The sequence below is a fragment of the Chanodichthys erythropterus genome, chromosome 17 (genome assembly GCF_024489055.1).
Source record: "Chanodichthys erythropterus isolate Z2021 chromosome 17, ASM2448905v1, whole genome shotgun sequence".
Taxonomy (NCBI): Eukaryota; Metazoa; Chordata; class Actinopteri; order Cypriniformes; family Xenocyprididae; genus Chanodichthys; species Chanodichthys erythropterus.
Window position 1 is genome coordinate 25422983 of NC_090237.1, and position 17156 is coordinate 25440138.

At 36.7% G+C, this 17156-nt stretch overlaps 3 protein-coding genes across 4 annotated transcripts in view; 2 read left to right on the forward strand and 1 right to left on the reverse strand.

Annotated features, from left to right (window-relative positions):
* The first annotated feature begins 3340 nt into the window (after nucleotides 1-3340).
* Nucleotides 3341-10147, forward strand: tmem106ba (transmembrane protein 106Ba). The gene is made up of 8 exons (XM_067365750.1): nucleotides 3341-3488; nucleotides 4102-4294; nucleotides 4472-4535; nucleotides 4630-4789; nucleotides 4988-5128; nucleotides 5671-5720; nucleotides 5823-5876; nucleotides 8987-10147. Exons 2-8 carry the CDS (start codon nucleotides 4114-4116, stop codon nucleotides 9105-9107), a joined length of 771 nt encoding a protein of 256 aa, XP_067221851.1. The 5' UTR covers nucleotides 3341-3488; nucleotides 4102-4113; the 3' UTR covers nucleotides 9108-10147.
* Nucleotides 10148-12275: 2128 nt separating this feature from the next.
* On the forward strand, nucleotides 12276-16636 carry seraf (Schwann cell-specific EGF-like repeat autocrine factor). The gene is made up of 5 exons (XM_067366240.1): nucleotides 12276-12592; nucleotides 12715-12810; nucleotides 12928-13032; nucleotides 16089-16184; nucleotides 16332-16636. The coding sequence occupies exons 1-5, from the start codon at nucleotides 12364-12366 to the stop codon at nucleotides 16442-16444; spliced, it is 639 nt and encodes a 212-aa protein (XP_067222341.1). The 5' UTR covers nucleotides 12276-12363; the 3' UTR covers nucleotides 16445-16636.
* Nucleotides 16637-16755: 119 nt separating this feature from the next.
* Nucleotides 16756-17156, reverse strand: part of vwde (von Willebrand factor D and EGF domains) — a 34942-nt gene continuing 34541 nt past the window's right edge. For both annotated transcript variants that reach the window (XM_067365304.1, XM_067365303.1), the window contains one exon: nucleotides 16756-17131. In XM_067365304.1, coding sequence (XP_067221405.1) covers nucleotides 17123-17131 — 9 coding nt within the window. In that variant the 3' untranslated portion in view covers nucleotides 16756-17122. The remainder of the gene's footprint in view (nucleotides 17132-17156) is intronic.

A 17156-nucleotide genomic window follows, 5' to 3' on the forward strand; every position in this document is an offset into this window, starting at 1 on the left:
TCTTTTTGATCTTTCATTCAAAAAAATCTAACCTTTCGTTGAAGGAAAAGAATTGAAAATGGGGGGAAAAGCTCATTATGAAATAAATGTTTTTCTCCAATACATGTTGGCCACAATTATTGGCATCCCTAGAAATTCTTCTGAGTAAAATATCTCTGAAGTATATTCCCATTACCATTTACACTTGTTTAGCACACCAGAGTGACTATAGGAGCATGAAATTGTGCAGCCATGACTTCCTGTTCCACAGGAGTACAAATATGTGTAAACACAAAGGACAAATACCCTTAATCATTCATCACAATGAGAAAAAAACAAATAATATAGTTCTGATGTGCAGCAAAAGATCGTTGAGCTTCACAAAATAGAAAATGGGTATAAGAAAAAAGCTAAAGCATTGAAAATCCCCATTGCCACCATCAGGGAAATAATTTAAGTAAATAAAAAGTTTCAATTAACTGAAGATGTTAGAAATCTGCCTGGAAGAGGACGTGTGTCTAAATCCTCCTAATGTGCAGTGAGGAGGAAAGTTTGAGTGGCCAAAGACTCTTCATCACAGCTGGAAAGCCAAAAAAAAAAAAAAAAATGATCAAAGAGCACCTACATCCCCACAAGTTGTTCGGGAGGGTTTCAAGAAAAATCCTCTGCTCTCATCCAGAAACAATCTCCAGCATATTCAGTTGTCAGTCAAGACTGGAACTTCAAATGGGACCAGCTTCTGTGGTCAGATGAAACTAAAAAAAGAGCTTTTTGGCAGCAAACCCACCAGATGGGTTTGGTGCACACATGGATAAAAAGTACCCCATGCCCACGGTTAAATATACTGCTGGATCTTTAATGTTGTGGGCCTATTTTTGTGCTGGAGGTCCTGGACATCTTGTTCAGATATATCGTATCATGGATTCTATCAAATACTAACAGATAAAAAATCAAAACCTGACCACTTCTGCTAGAAATCTTATAATGGGCCGTGGTTGGATCTTCCATCAGAACAATGATCCAAAACAAACATCAAATCCAACACAAAAATGGGTCACTGAGCACAAAATGAAGCTTCTGCCATGGCCATCCCAGTCCTCTGACCTGAAACCTGACCTGAGAAGAAGCACTAACATGGAGCTGGGAATCTGAAGGATCTGGAGAGATTCTGTATGAAGGAATGGCCTCTGATTTCTTGTCAGGTGTTATCCAAACTCATCAGGCATTATAGATGAAGACTCAGAGCTGTTATCTTGGGAAAGGGACATTGCAATAATTGGGTGCCAATAATTGTGGCCAGCATGAATTAGAGAAAAACATTTATTTCATAATGAGCTTTTCTACCCATTTTCAATTGTTTTACTTCAATGAAAGGTTAGAATTTTGTGAATTTTTTGAATGAAAGATCAAAAAGATAAACAATGCAGATTTATTTTCACAGCCACCTTCACTAGGGGTGCCAATATTTGTGGAGGACACTGTATAATATGTAAACCAACGCTGAGAAATAATCGCTTTAGTAAATAAGTGCACCAGTGTCCTATTAAAGGGTTAGTTCACCCAAAAATTAAATTTCTGTCATTACTCACCCTCATGTCGTTCCACACCTGTAAGACCTTCATTTATCTTCAGAACACTAATTAAGATATTTTTGATAATATCCGATGGCTCAGCGAGGCCTCCATTGACAGCAAGATAATCAACACTTTCAGATGCCCAAAAAGCTACTAAAAACATATTTAAAACAGTTCATGTGACTGTAATGAAGCGACGAGAATACTTTTTGTGCTCCTAAAAAAATGAAGCTTTGAATCAGTGGTTCAGAGCGTGTATCAAGCTGCCAAAGTCAGTGAACTATTGAAGTTTCAGAACGCTTATGATGTAACAAAGCCTCATTTACTGAAATCATGTGATTTTGGCGCTCTGAACCACTGATTCGAAACAAATGATTCATAAAGATCCAAAGCTTCATGAAGCGGTGTTTTGAAATCGCCCATCACTAGATATTGTGGAATAAAGTCGCTATTTTGTTATTTTTGGAGCACAAAAAGTATTCTCGTCGCTTCATTACAGTCACATGAACTGTTTTAAATATGTTTTTAGTAGCTTTCTGGGCATCTGAAAGTCTTAATTATCTTGCTGGCAATGCAGGCCTCACTGAGCCATCGGATTTTACCAAAAATATCTTAATTTGTGTTCTGAAGATGAACAAAGATCTTACAGGTGTGGAACAACATGAGGGTGAGTAATGACAGAAATTTCCTTTTTAGGTGTACTAACCCTTTAATAGGACACCGCTGCACTTATTTACTAAAGCGATTATTTCTCAGCGTTGGTTTACACATTATAGATTATTATATAATATATAATATGCATTTAACCTCATCTTAAAAAAAAAAAACTTCTTATACCCATCCTTTCACTTCCTCTAATCCCTCTCTATTGTAGCTTATGATACTCTGAGCACTGCTTGTATTATGAGCACTTCTTGTCTATTTGCTTCGTCATGACGACACACTTGTTGTATTCCTCACTTGTAAGTCGCTTTGGATAAAAGCCTCTGCCAAATGAATAAATGTAAATGTAAATTATATGTTTGTAAATGTATAAATTGTAAATATAATATAATAAATATTATATGTAGGCCAAAATTTCGACTTTATTATTTGTGTCAGTAATGTCACTTTTTTGTTAGGTTGTCTGATGATATCTTTGCAGTGCTCTAAACATCGGAAATCATTTTGAGAAGTGTTAACCACATGCCTACTTGGTGGTTGGACACTTTTTTTCTGATTCTGAAAGCACAAACAACTCACCAGTAAGTAATTTTTATGTTTTTATCATTTACTAATTGCATTAAAAAAAAAGGATGTATGCATTGCTCCTTTCTACTTGCCCAACCATTCTTCATTTCCTGTCCTGCCCCATCATCTGTCAATCATTATACGTAAGAGAAAATGAAGTAAACAGATACATATTCCATATCTCTGTCTCTCTTTACACGCACACCTACATTCATACAATGGGTAAGTGATATCATTAGTAGTTGTTGATTTTGTTTGTTTTACTTTTAAGATGCAATGTTTTATTTTTTATTTCTATATTGTGCAATATGTAGGCTAGCTACAACAGTAAGTGTCACAAGCACATCTGACTTCAACAGTAGTTTTAGACTAAATAAAGGAAATGAACCCATTGCACATGTACACAGTACAAACAAACGGCCTTGAGACTTTCACTGCAACTATCAACAGAGAGGCGTGGCTTAGAGAGCGTGAGTCCGACAAATCCCGCCTTATACAATATGATTGGCTTGTAACGGTGGCATACGTAACTATCCTCCAATCACGCGACGCTTACAATGTAGCGTCATGCCATTGCTTAAAGCAAGAGGCGGGGCTTGTTGGAAAACAGGTTCTGGTTGGGGGTAACAACGCGGTTGCGACAGAGTAATGACATTGTAGCGACTGTAATTTTATACAAACAGAAGACAGGACCCTTCAAAAAAGGTAAACAGAACTTAAATCCTACCCGCTGTATTTTCATATCGTACTTCGAGTAATTTCGTATGGCGCTTGATCAGTTTTTAGGCCCAGTTGCTCTTGTATCACAATCTAAGCTATGTTCGTCGCGTGCGTGACTGCGTGTTAATAGTAATGCTCTTTAAATGCATCGCAATATTTGCGTTCTTTTGTTAATGCAGTTAATGTATGTTAGCCTACTGTTATTCAGTATCAACATGTTACTGTTTTTCAGTATCAACATGTTATTGTTATTCAGTATCGTGAACGTCGACCGTACAGTACATTGTGTTCTCATGTTATCATTTACACGCATGTCTATTTGTGATCACACATTAAGCATGTTTATCAGGTTTTATCAGGCACTGAAAATATATTGTTTTGTTGAGGAAAGCCAGAATATTTTGATTGCATAATGAGTCATTAACATAATGTATATTTTACTTTATAAAACAACCTGCAGCTGCATACTTTGTCACGTGGAAGAAATGTGCTTAAGTTTACCACAACATAAAGATCTAGACTTTGATGATCTTTCATGACTTGTAATCCACTAAATTTCACAGATGATTTCTTTTTTTTTCTTCTTTTTTTTTTTAAGGCAGGGCCAACCATGGGGAAGTCTCTGTTTTCCTTGCCAAAGCAAAAAGAGGACCAGGAGAAACTGACTGAAGACTCAAAGTCCCAAACCGAGGATGATAAAGAGGATGTCTCACAGTTTCCATATGTTGAATTCACAGGCAGAGACAGTATCACCTGTCCTACCTGTCAAGGGACAGGGCGAATACCAAGAGGTAAGAACAGATCTGTCTTCCATCCATCCATCCATCTACACATTACTTTGTACAACAAAATGTAACATGCAAATTTATTTTTAACATTAATAAACTGTTCTCTAATGAAGGTGCATCAATAATTGTATAAATCATTGTTGTAATAATGTGTACTTCCTATCTCGGATATTCTCACAGACCAAGAAAACCAGCTAGTTGCTTTGATACCATACAGCGACCAGAGACTAAAGCCAAGACGAACGTAAGTTTGTATGAATATCTATTTCACATCAAAATTGGAGATTATTATATGTACAATATATTTTATGACTCACTGTATATTTTCACTGTCCCAGGACATTGTACGTGTTTGTATCAGTCTTTCTGTGTCTGCTGCTTTCTGGTCTGGCTGTGTTCTTCCTGTTCCCTCGGACTATTGACGTCTCTTATGTTGGAGTGAAGTCAGCCTATGTCACTTATGACAGAGACCGGCGGATAATATACCTAAATATCACGGTAATATCTATAGCACACCCTTTTAATTAGTATTCCATGATTGTTTACCAAATATTACCTGTTTAATTTGTGATTCTATTCTTTCTGTTATGGTGGGATTGAACTTGATAGCGAGATCAGATCAGATTTTTGTATTTTCTCATTTTTGTTGTCATGTGTTTGTTTAATTTTAAATAACAGTATTTTTTTTTTTCTCAGAATACCCTTAACATCACCAACAATAATTACTACCCAATACACGTGGCCAACATCTCAGCCCAGGTGCAGTTCTACAAGACTGTCATTGGAAAGTCTGTCGCCAGTAATGTCACCACCATCATCCCCCTGGATATGCGACAGGTGTGTGGAAATTTATTTAGATCAGTGGTATAAAAAAGTATTTTTAGGTTCACTACAGTGTGTCAGTGACTTTGTTATATTGCGTGTGTCTGTTAATATATGAAAAAAATATTATTTAATTATTAATATAAAATTGTTATACTTCAGCAAACATTACTTGACTAATAATTTTATATTAATAAGTGTGTGTGTAGGTGTGTGTGTGTGTGTGTGTGTGAAAAAAAAACAATTAAATAATTGTTAACAGAAAAATATTAGTTAAGTAATGTTTGCTGGGGTATGCTGCTTTAAAAACATAAAATATAATAAAAGTGTACAGTAAAATGCAATGCAAATGTCTGACTGATTCAAGCCTAAATATGTATTCATAGTGAGGAAAAATCACATGGGAGTTTTCAGACACACACTAAGATAACAGAAAGAAAATGACCTGTGTCCAATAAAGCTGATTCATTTAGTCATATGAATTTGCAATCAGAGTTTCTCTCCATGTGTAATTACATAGATAGCAACTGTTATCAATGTCATTGTCTTATTTTTAGATTGATTACACTGTTCCCACTATCATAGCCAATGAGATGAGCTACATATTGTGAGTATTTGCCAGTCTGGCCTTACAACAATAAAACTTTCATAAAGACAATTTATCTTACAGTGTTCTAAAATGCGTATTGTTGCATATCTGTTTTTACAGTGACTACTGCACCATGCCGTCAATTAAAGTGCATAACATTGTTGTCATGATGCAGTAAGTATTCTGTAATGGACAATCTGATTTTTTTTTAGTGAATCTGTGTGCTTAAACAATTTATGTAAATGAACAAATTAAAAAAAGTATTTCAATAGATATATGTTTAGTAAAATTGTACTGCATTCAGTTTTTTTATACTTGTATTTAGTATTTTTGTGTTTGTTTTAATGTTCAAGTTTATCAAAGAATGATAATATAAAGATAATAAAATCATTAAAGGTGCAGTAAGCAATATCTGAGAAGTGTTGTCAAAAGTGGATTGGCCCGAGCAGCACAACGCACTTGTAGCCAATCAGCAGTAGGGGGGCGTGTCCACTCGTGATGGGGGAGGAAAGAGCGTGAGCTAGAGGGAGATTTGGGCTGCGTTCCAGTTAGTTTTTTTTTTTTTTTTTTTTTTTGCCCTTCCCTTGCTAACTTCCCTCAGTCTCGTTGACTCAGATGTATGTCATTGCTTACATTGCACGAGTGCCCACTACTGGCGGAACCTTTGCAGTGGGCTGAATTTGAATGTCCTAAGCCCTTGATCACTTGGAATTCCCTATGGAGTTGATTTATTATTTATTTTTTTCCCTTACGAAATTGTTTAATGCAGCATTCTATATGTATATAGGTGTGTTTGGGTTATTTTAAATATTCAAAAATGTTTGTGGTGGGGTAAATTAAACACGATATGCGGTGACATCACAATTGTGTTGCATTGTGGTATATGGAGCTGCCTGAAGTGTACATATGAAGTAGACTTACTCCCTCTGCAAAATCAAGGGAGCGAGGATCTGTCCATATAAACTTCCCTCGTCCACTTCACAAAGTGGAATGCACTTCAGAATGGTGGCAGGGATTCCTCCAAGGGGAAGTGCTTAGGGAAGTTCGCAAGTGCATGTCTAAAAGTGGAGTGGAACGCAGCCTTGAAGAAAGACTGTAGAAAGAGAGATGCCTGAGAGACATTACAAAAAAAAGGTCTGAGGAATATCACAGGCAAGAGCTTTAGGACCCACGTTTATATTAGAAAAACTTTCCAGCGCTGGAGAGACTTAAGCGAGAATGCTTGAAAATGGACGCAGAGGTTGCGTGGTTTCTGCTCCATACCTGAGCAACATTGCCATGTTTCACAGAACCAAACCAAGATATGCTGTTGATGTAATGTTAGCTATAGTAACAGGACAGTTTTGAGTGTCATTGTGTGTCTGGAGCTGCTGGCAACTAACAACCAACTCTTGTTTCTATATACTTTCGTTCCTCTTTGTTTTGTTCCTTGTTGTTCGTTCATCATCTTCGCTTTATATTACATGAAGTATTATTTTGCTTTACTTCAGCTATGATAAAGAGACATCCACTCTTGCATAGCGTTTTGTTCATTTTGGGGGTGGAGCAATGAAGGGAGGCATGTGTACAAACCCGATTCCAAAAAAGTTGGGACACTGTACAAATTGTGAATAAAAAAGGAATGCAAGAATTTACAAATCTCATAAACTTATATTTTATTCACAATAGAATATAGATAACATATCAAATGTTGAAAGTAAGACATTTTGAAATGTCATGCCAAATATTGGCTCATTTTGGATTTCATGAGAGCTACACATTCCAAAAAAGTTGGGACAGGGAGCAATAAGAGGCCGGAAAAGTTAAATGTACATATAAGGAACAGCTGGAGGACCAATTTGCAACTTATTAGGTCAATTGGCAACATGATTGGGTATAAAAAGAGCCTCTCAGAGTGGCAGTGTCTCTCAGAAGTCAAGATGGGCACAGGATCACCAATTCCCCCAATGCTGCGGCGAAAAATAGTGGAGCAATATCAGAAAGGAGTTTCTCAGAGAAAAATTGTAAAGAGTTTGAAGTCATCTTCATCTACAGTGCATAATATCATCCAAAGATTCAGAGAATCTGGAACAATCTCTGTGCATAAGGGTCAAAGCCGGAAAACCATACTGGATGCCCGTGATCTTCGGGCGCTTAGACGGCACTGCATCACATACAGGAATGCTACTGTAATGGAAATCACAACATGGGCTCAGGAATACTTCCAGAAAACATTGTCCGTGAACACAATCCACCGTGCCATTCGCCGTTGCCGGCTAAAAATCTATAGGTCAAAAAAGAAGCCATATCTAAACATGACCCAGAAGTGCAGGCATTTTCTCTGGGCAAAGGCTCATTTAAAATGGACTGTGGCAAAGTGGAAAACTGTTCTGTGGTCAGACGAATCAAAATTTTGAAGTTTTTTTTTGAAAACTGGGACGCCATGTCATCCGGACTAAAGAGGACAAGGACAACCCAAGTTGTTATCAGCGCTCAGTTCAGAAGCCTGCATCTCTGATGGTATGGGGTTGCATGAGTGCATGTGGCATGGGCAGCTTACACATCTGGAAAGGCACCATCAATGCTGAAAGGTATATCCAAGTTCTAGAACAACATATGCTCCCATCCAGACGTCGTCTCTTTCAGGGAAGACCTTGTATTTTCCAACATGACAATGCCAGACCACATACTGCATCAATTACAACATCATGGCTGCGTAGAAGAAGGATCCGGGTACTGAAATGGCCAGCCTGCAGTCCAGATCTTTCGCCCATAGAAAACATTTCATCATAAAGAGGAAGATGTGACAAAGAAGACCTAAGACAGTTGAGCAACTAGAAGACTGTATTAGACAAGAACGGGACAACATTCCTATTCCTAAACTTGAGCAACTTGTCTCCTCAGTCCCCAGACGTTTGCAGACTGTTATAAAAAGAAGAGAGGATGCCACACAGTGGTAAACATGGCCTTGTCCCAACTTTTTTGAGATGTGTTGATGCCATGAAATTTAAAATCAACTTATTTTACCCTTAAAATTATACATTTTCTCAGTTTAAACATTTGATATGTCATCTATGTTGTATTCTGAATAAAATAGTGAAATTTGAAACTTCCACATCATTGCATTCTGTTTACTTTTTTGGAATCGGGTTTGTATGTTTGGGTTGATTTCAAATATCAGCATTTCTCAGAAATTGCTTACTGCACCTTTAACCATAAAATGTTAAAAAACATTTGCGGTTTGGTTTACACGCATTATATGCAGCAAGAGCATTTCATCTAACAAAGAAAATATGTCTCTCCAGAATGACTGTAACCGCAGTGTACTTTGGCCATGCTGAGCAGGTGTCTCAGGAAAAGTACCTGTACGTGGACTGCGGCTCAAACACCACTACTTCACGTGGACCCATGAGTGTGATACAGTGACGCCCCTCCATATGACCCACAATCCCTAATGTTCTAATGTGGTGGTAAAAAAAATCTACTTGTCCTGAAGTCTGTACTGTAGGGTGGCAACATCAGGATTGATCAGCGAGTTTCAGTCGGAGAGCTGATGCCTTTCTTAGCACATCATTACTGATTCTTTAGCACTGGAGGTTTTGCTTGGATAGACAGAAGCACTTTAGTATATTTTGGGAAAAGGAATGACAGCAGCAGAATATTCTACATAGAGCTGCAACACTTAAACCACATTGACTTTACTCCGTTATTCTTTTGGTGTGTTTATTTTGTAATTTCAAACATTGTCATGCTCATATCATTCTGTTACTTAGCTGTTTGTTGAGCAGGTACTCTGTAGATGTTTTTTGAGTATGTTATTAACATATATCAACAAATCCGTTAACAGATGCTTTCATTTTTACTGGGATGTTACTTGCCTGAAACCACACTCCAACTTGAATTTATGAAAATTTTAGATAACTCCATATTGTGGATTTTCATCTTCTTACTGCAAAGATTTTTTGTTTGGTTTAAATGTTTTATTTTAATTTCACAATTTATGTTCAAAGGGAATGTTTAGAAGGATGGTCTAAACTACTTTTGAAATTATGAAAATTAAAAAAAAAAAAAGATAAAATGAAGTGGGCCATTTTGAGGCAAGCACAACACGAATCAGGTGTCATAATGAAATATAATATAAATTTACCTCAGCAGGAAGCTATGGAGTGTATTAGTTAAGAAAAAAGGGAACAGAAAAAAATGAAGGAAGTTAATTTGGTAAGAAATTGACTTCTGTTAATTGATAGTACATTTCTGTTGTCATATTTCGATCACTAAATTCGGCCATTTTTTTTTTCTTCTTGGTGTTGATGTAGATCATTGTTAACTTGGATGTTTCTCGTTCACTTAAACCTTTTTTCTTAGTTTGTTTTGGTGGAATGACACTTTTACATAAACTTATTTGAATGGTATTTAATTTCAGTGTTGGAAGGATTTATCAGTAAATAGAATTTCTTTGATGAAAATTGTGTCCATGTATTTTTTTCTTGACTTATTTTGTGGGCATTTCAGCACTCTCCCAAGTAAATGTTATAGCCAAATACACTATAATACTAATTGTTCTAGTGTTTATGTTATGGTAAATTAATGTAGGAAGGACTGACACAAATTAGCAATGTCTATTTAATATAAATTTACTTTGTGGGTTAGCCTGAAATAACACATTATTGTTTATCTTTTTTGGGGTCTTATTTAAAACCCATTAGTAATTAGGTTTTTTGGAGAGAAAAGTGGTGTGTGACCGTCACAATATTCCACAAGATGGCGCATACAAGATACGGTACCTAGACGCGAGTGAGGTAAAACACCGTCAGATGTTTTGGAGGCGAAATAATGGTTTAAGGTTAGTAATGATAAAATAGCTTTTAGTTTTGTAACCACTTAAATGTGGGGGTGATAAATAGAAGAAGTAATATATGCTGACCACTAATATTTGGGGCGGCGTGTTGTCATGAGCTGAAAAATATATTTTAAGCACCCTTATGCTTTTGTGTTCACAATGTGCTGTGTTTACATTTTCTTCTGAAGAAAGGATTCTGCACATCTGTTGATGTCATTAAATTTCCTGCTCACTTCCTCTCATGTCTCAGACCAGCAGATCCGTCTGGTTCCACTTTAATGGGCCTCTGAAACAAACACCATGTAATGTAACTTCATGCCTTGATTTACCATGAATGAACCACCGATTTCAGACAGATAGAGTTACAATAATATAAACCCTTCCCTTACAGAACAATCTGTAAGTTTGACATCTATTGTGTGCTGGAATCAGACTTGCCAACAACGCATTTTTAACAATGACAAATAAAAACTACAAATAACCAATGATTAAAAATCTTCCTATTATTTTTAGTTCATACATAGGCCTTACATGTCATTCAGAGAGGGAAATATGTTAGCCGTGGTCTGAAAACTCTGAGCTGGAATTTCACTGAGGAGGAGGGAAATTCTCAAGACATCTGCAGAATCCATTTCCTCACATTTCCTGGGATCAGCGAAGTGAATGTATGGGAATTCTTTTAAACGACATTAACATAGGCATAAACAAGACGGTTGGACTTAATAAAAGACTGCAGATACTCACTCTCTCTTAGAAATTCTGCTGTAATGCGAAAGATTCAATTGTAATGTGTTGTTGCCTTCTTTTAACACTTTTAGAGAGATTTTTGATTCTACAGTAGCCCCAAAACCCTGTTAAAAAACAGCATATGCTGGTTAGGTAGGTTTTGAAGCTGGTTTATGCTCGTCCAGGACCATCTTAAACCAGCTTCTATGCTTCAAAACCTACCTAACCAGCATATATATATATATATATATATATATATATATATATATATATATATATATATATATATATAACACTTTTAGAGAGATTTTTGATTCTACAGTAGCCCCAAAACCCTGTTAAAAAACAGCATATGCTGGTTAGGTAGGTTTTGAAGCTGGTTTATGCTCGTCCAGGACCATCTTAAACCAGCTTCTATGCTTCAAAACCTACCTAACCAGCATATATATATATATATATATATATATATATATATATATATATATATATATATATATATATATATATATATATATATTTTATTTTATTTTTAACAGGGAACCTATTTGGGCATGCTTAACTATGTATGTACTATATTTTATACATACATTCCCATTCAAAAGTTTGGGGTAAGATTTTTGTTTTGTTTTTAAAGACATTCCTTTTATTCAGCAAGGATACATCAAATTGATCAAATGTGAGTTGTTACAAAAAGATTTATATTGCAAAAAAAATTATATACATTTATATTTTGTTATTTTGAACGTTCATATTCATCAATGATCCCTGAAAAAAAAAATGTATTACTGTTTCCACAAAAATATCTTTCTTTGAAATAAATGCTGTTTGGTCTCAAAATACCTTTTGGGACCACTTGTTGATGGACTTTCAGGTTCATTTCTCACAAAAGACAGCTATAAACTACAGACAACCACGGCACATACACTCCTCTGAACACACGCTCTGAGCTTGTCTGTCTCTCAGTCCTGTCACACACATTCCTAAGTTAATACTTTTCCAGCTGTGGCTCCCTGCTGTACCATGTCTGTCCAGTAGGTGATTTACAGTGTTGTATGCTGTTCAAACAGACATTCACCAGCACTCTCAGTCTTTCTGGTTCCTTGTAAGAGTGTGGATATGAAAATGGCAGTGCTTTGCTGTACTTCCATGCATCTCTTGCTGGTGGCACTCGCCGCTCTTGCTGGGATTTGTCTGGGAGGGTCCGACGGGCCCAGAGGGGTGGCTCTTCCTTTTGTCTTTGACCCAAAAGCGACGTGCGACCCACCTTGCAAACATGCCGGGATTTGCATCCGAAACAACACCTGCTTCTGCTCGAGAGGATACGAGGGAGAAACCTGCCAATATGGTGATGTTTCAAGTTACTTGCTATGCAGTGGATTTTAATGGAGTGTGTTTGTGTGAGTGTCAAACTTGTGTTTTATATATTTAAGGGGGGCACAACTCACATGACTTGCATGTTGATTTCAGCAAACTGTTATCCAAAGTGTAAAAATGGTGGAGTGTGTCTTCGACCTGGAAAATGCAGATGCCCTTCAGGATTTGGAGGAAAATACTGTCACAAAGGTAACTGTGAATTATGTTTTTAAAGGTTGTTTGCAAGTTTAACACTAAAAAATTAACAAATAAGGTCAAAAGTGCCAACAACACATATAATTCACAGTCTGTGTTTGTATTTGTCAGTGGTGTGTGACAGTGGCTGTTGGAACGATGGTGAATGTATTGCTGTGAATGGAGAAGCAAAATGCATCTGTCCATCCAGCTGGACCGGCTCCAGATGCCAAGACGGTTTGTTGAACCCATTTTGTTTTATTTATAGATCACAAATTGATAATGCTAGTTATTGCATTGAGAAAGGGTGAACAATCTGAAAAAATATATTTTGTTGACCTGTGTACTTACATTATCTCAAATTTTTCCAACAATGTTCAATCAGCAATTTTAACCAAGACACGGATCGTGTCATTTCGTCACCTGTCAGTGACCATGGAAATCTAGTGGCCTCATCCTGCTCCCACGGCTCTCGGCTTACACTGTTAACCCATTCACTCATCCATGAACATGATTTCTCCCCATGTCTGTTGGACGACGACAACTCCCATGATTCCACACACATTCATGGCTAGGGTTTGGTATCGTTTGAATTTGAACGATTCCGATTTCGATTCCTTGTTTCGATTCCGGTTCCTAACGATTCTCGATTCCGATTCTTTTTAAGAAGCAGAGTCAAAAAAAGTTTAGGATATTTTAAATGAGCTAGCTAACCAACAGTCTTTCTGAAGGAAATAGTCTGACCTTCTCCATCAATTGTAATTCTATGAACGTTTTACTTTTTATGAACTTTACTCACAGGGCTGTTTTCAACTACAATATAAATATCAAATCTATGAACTTGAATATAAATATTATAAATTATGAATATATTTTCACAGGGGTACACTTTCCTCAAGAGAGCTTTATTTTTGAAAACCTCACACATTTATTTCTACTCCATGAACTCGGAGGTGCTTTATCATGTTCGACGTGCACCCTCCTATGCACGAAACAATCTTGCCGCAAATGTTGCATTTTGCCGAGATTTCATTCTGTTTAGAAAAGTGAAGCCACACTTTAAACCGCCGACGCATGCTATCCATGTTCGACTCGCTCGGTTATGCCAACACTTCCGGTGGACGCTTCTTCGTTGGTGTAAATCGAAACTAGGAATCGAAATTTAAACTTTTGAACGATTCCGGGAAAATCGCAAAGCTAGTCCCGGTTCCAATCAATACTCGATACTCGATACCCAAGCCTATTCATGGCGTCATCAAGCTACGCCTTTGTTTTTGAATACGCGACCTCTAGCGGTGAAAATTACATATTGTGCCTTTTAATCACGTTGCCTGTGTTCGGCTGAAATCATTTGGTGAATCAAAACAAAGGTGGTAACGTGAGCCCTAGCCAATGAGATTACAAATTTTGCATTAGTTTCGCCCATTGTCAAAGCAATTAGCACCGTATTTCGCCTACTATATTGTAGGGAAGTATGCAATTTCGGATGCAGCCTTAAAGGCCCTGTGAACTGGTAGTTGCAAACGACTTTTCTGTGATGTGTTTCCAAGAAGAACTGAATATTGAATAGAGGGCAGGGTTTTACTTTAGTGCTCCTCCTCTCCATCTCTCCCTTATAGCAGACGAACGGTTGGAGGGGAGTGGCTTAAGCGTTTTCAACCCAAGCGTCAAACTGACATCATCAGAGAAGGAACGCCATTCCAGACCGGAAAAACTATTTTTTTCTGTGTATTAACACAGATTAATTGTTCACCACAAGACTAGTAATATGCACTAACGAAGTAAATAGGGTCAATTTTTGATTTCATGACGACTTTAAAGTATTTACAATGGAGTGCTGCAGGGATGACATCTAAACCCAAAAGACTAATTCACCAGTGGTTCCCTCAAGATTTTCCTATGGATTTTTCAATTCATGAGTAAAATAAAATCTGTGCTAAACATAACTTGATGATACTTGAACGTTTTGCTCTACAATGTAAACTGCACACACTCCCCCCAAACATTCTTATCTAAATATAACAGCTTCAAAATGTGTTTTCGATATGAATGTAGGTCATTTACGTTGTAGAACCAAACATTCAAGTATCATCAAGTTATGTTTACCACAGACCTTATTTTGCAAATAAACTGAAAATTGAAAATAAAAAAAATAAAAGCCCAAAGGAAAATCTTGAGGGAACCACTGGTGAATTAGTCTTCTGGATTTCGATTTCTTCTTTTAAAGCAGAACTAAGTAACTTTTTTTACCTTCATAAATAGTTTTCTAAGTCCTTACGATGGTTAATTGACTTGTAGTGGTGTGTTTGAGGCGTTCACTAACCCCCTCTGGCACGTCTACGCCACAAAACAGCACTTGCAAGTTAAGCTTCGCTGACCCGACACAATCTCGCCTCATGTTCACGTTCACGCTAGAGTGACAAAATGCTTTACGGTAATTCAAAAACAATGTATATATATTGTGACTTTATAAGACAATTTCGAAAATTACCCAGATTTCTTGTACTGTATTTGCAAAACTACTGCGCTGGTGAGCGTTGTAGTCCAGAGCTGCGCTTGGAGTATTTACGACAGTGTGATTCACTGAAGGAACCTGTAGGGGGAGCTTCACAAAACACTTTTAGAGAGATTTTTGACCCTACAGTGGCCAAAACCAGCATATGCTTGTTAGGTAGGTTTTGAGGCATAGAAGCTGGTTTGAGCTGGTTTATGCATCCAAAATCATTGTATAAAAGTTCTGGTTCACACAATTTTCACAACTCACAACTTTTAAAACTGTTTTTATGGAGTTTCTGTCTACTAAAAGTTTTTCCCCCCCAGAAAGATGTTTCGTCAGCTGAACAATCATGATGTTGTTAAACAACAGTACTATCCATTGAACTCATTTTAATTCTATCCCTCACTTCTTCCTTTTCATTCCTGAAGAAAATTAAATACAGCGCTTCCCTGACTATTGTTGAGTAAAACTATTAAAAACTTTTCGTTTTCGTTAATTGAAATAAAGATGAAATAAAATAAAATATCCATTGGAAAATGTAAATGTAACAAATTTAAACAAAAATTAAAAATGTTGTCTTGGCAACTAACTGAAAAAATTGAGTTTGAGTTGAAGTACTAAATTTTCTACAACTAAAACTGAAATAAACAAATAATAACTGAATAGAAATATTTTAAAAATTAATAAAAAAGGCAAAAAGAATAATTTACATGTACATTCTTTTGAGTTGTTGTGCCTAGATCATGTCAGTGCAGTATCTGGATCACATGTTGATCATTTATCCTTGTTTCTGTAGCGATCTGTCCACAGGGATGTAGGAATGGGGGCAGCTGTGTGGCTCCTGGAATCTGCAGCTGTCTTGATGGATGGATAGGCGGAGCCTGCCACACAGGTTGGTGACGACACAAAGATCTATATACAAGACTCTTCAAGAAATTGATTTTTGTTGTGCAGTTACTATATGATGTTTTAAGGAGTTGTAGGTGTGCAAATCCATAAGTTTACTCAAAACTGAAAAAATTCCTCCTCCTGTCTGCAGCTGTGTGTAAAAAGCGGTGTATGAATGGGGGGAAGTGTGTGTCTCCTGACACCTGTCGCTGTCGAGCTCCGTTCTCAGGCCCGCAGTGTGAAGAGAGGAAGAAGCACTTCTGATGTCAGAATTGTCTGACCTCTGACCTCATCGGTCCCTCAGATTGGTGCTAAAGTTACTTGTTTGTTTGTTGAACCCAAACTGAACATTGTGTGAAGTGTGATGTTTTCTCTACATTAACATTGTACATTAATGACCTTGTGACTTTTGTATTATTAAGTCGTGTGTTTAAGATAACTGTTGAATTTCATTTAGCGTACACTACAACTAATTAAATAAAGATAAAAATAAAATTGTGTGTGTGCAACTTGTTTATAAGGTTTTAAAGATCAGAAATATGATTCCCGTTTTTGTTGTTGACGACTTCTTTTTATTGAGAAATGACACTAAGATGTATTTTTATGATTTTAAATGTGGTTTTGTTTCTTTAAAAGCAATTTACTTGAAAATATTTTATCAACACTATAAAATGTACACACTGTAGTACATACATCACAAAAATCAAACGAAAAAGTCATTGTCAGGGCTGTGCAAGAGATGTAAAACAACACCCACATACACGTACAGTATAACACTCCTGAAATACTATAGTAATCAGAGTCTGATATATAAAAGTAAATATATTTTTTAGGTTTGCTTCCCTTTTAGGGCACTGATGCTTACACACACACACACACCAACACACTCGCACCATTTATTTATTACAGTGAAACAACGCTGTCTTCAATGTCACATCTTCATCACCTTGTCTGCAAATACAAAGTTTGCAGTCAG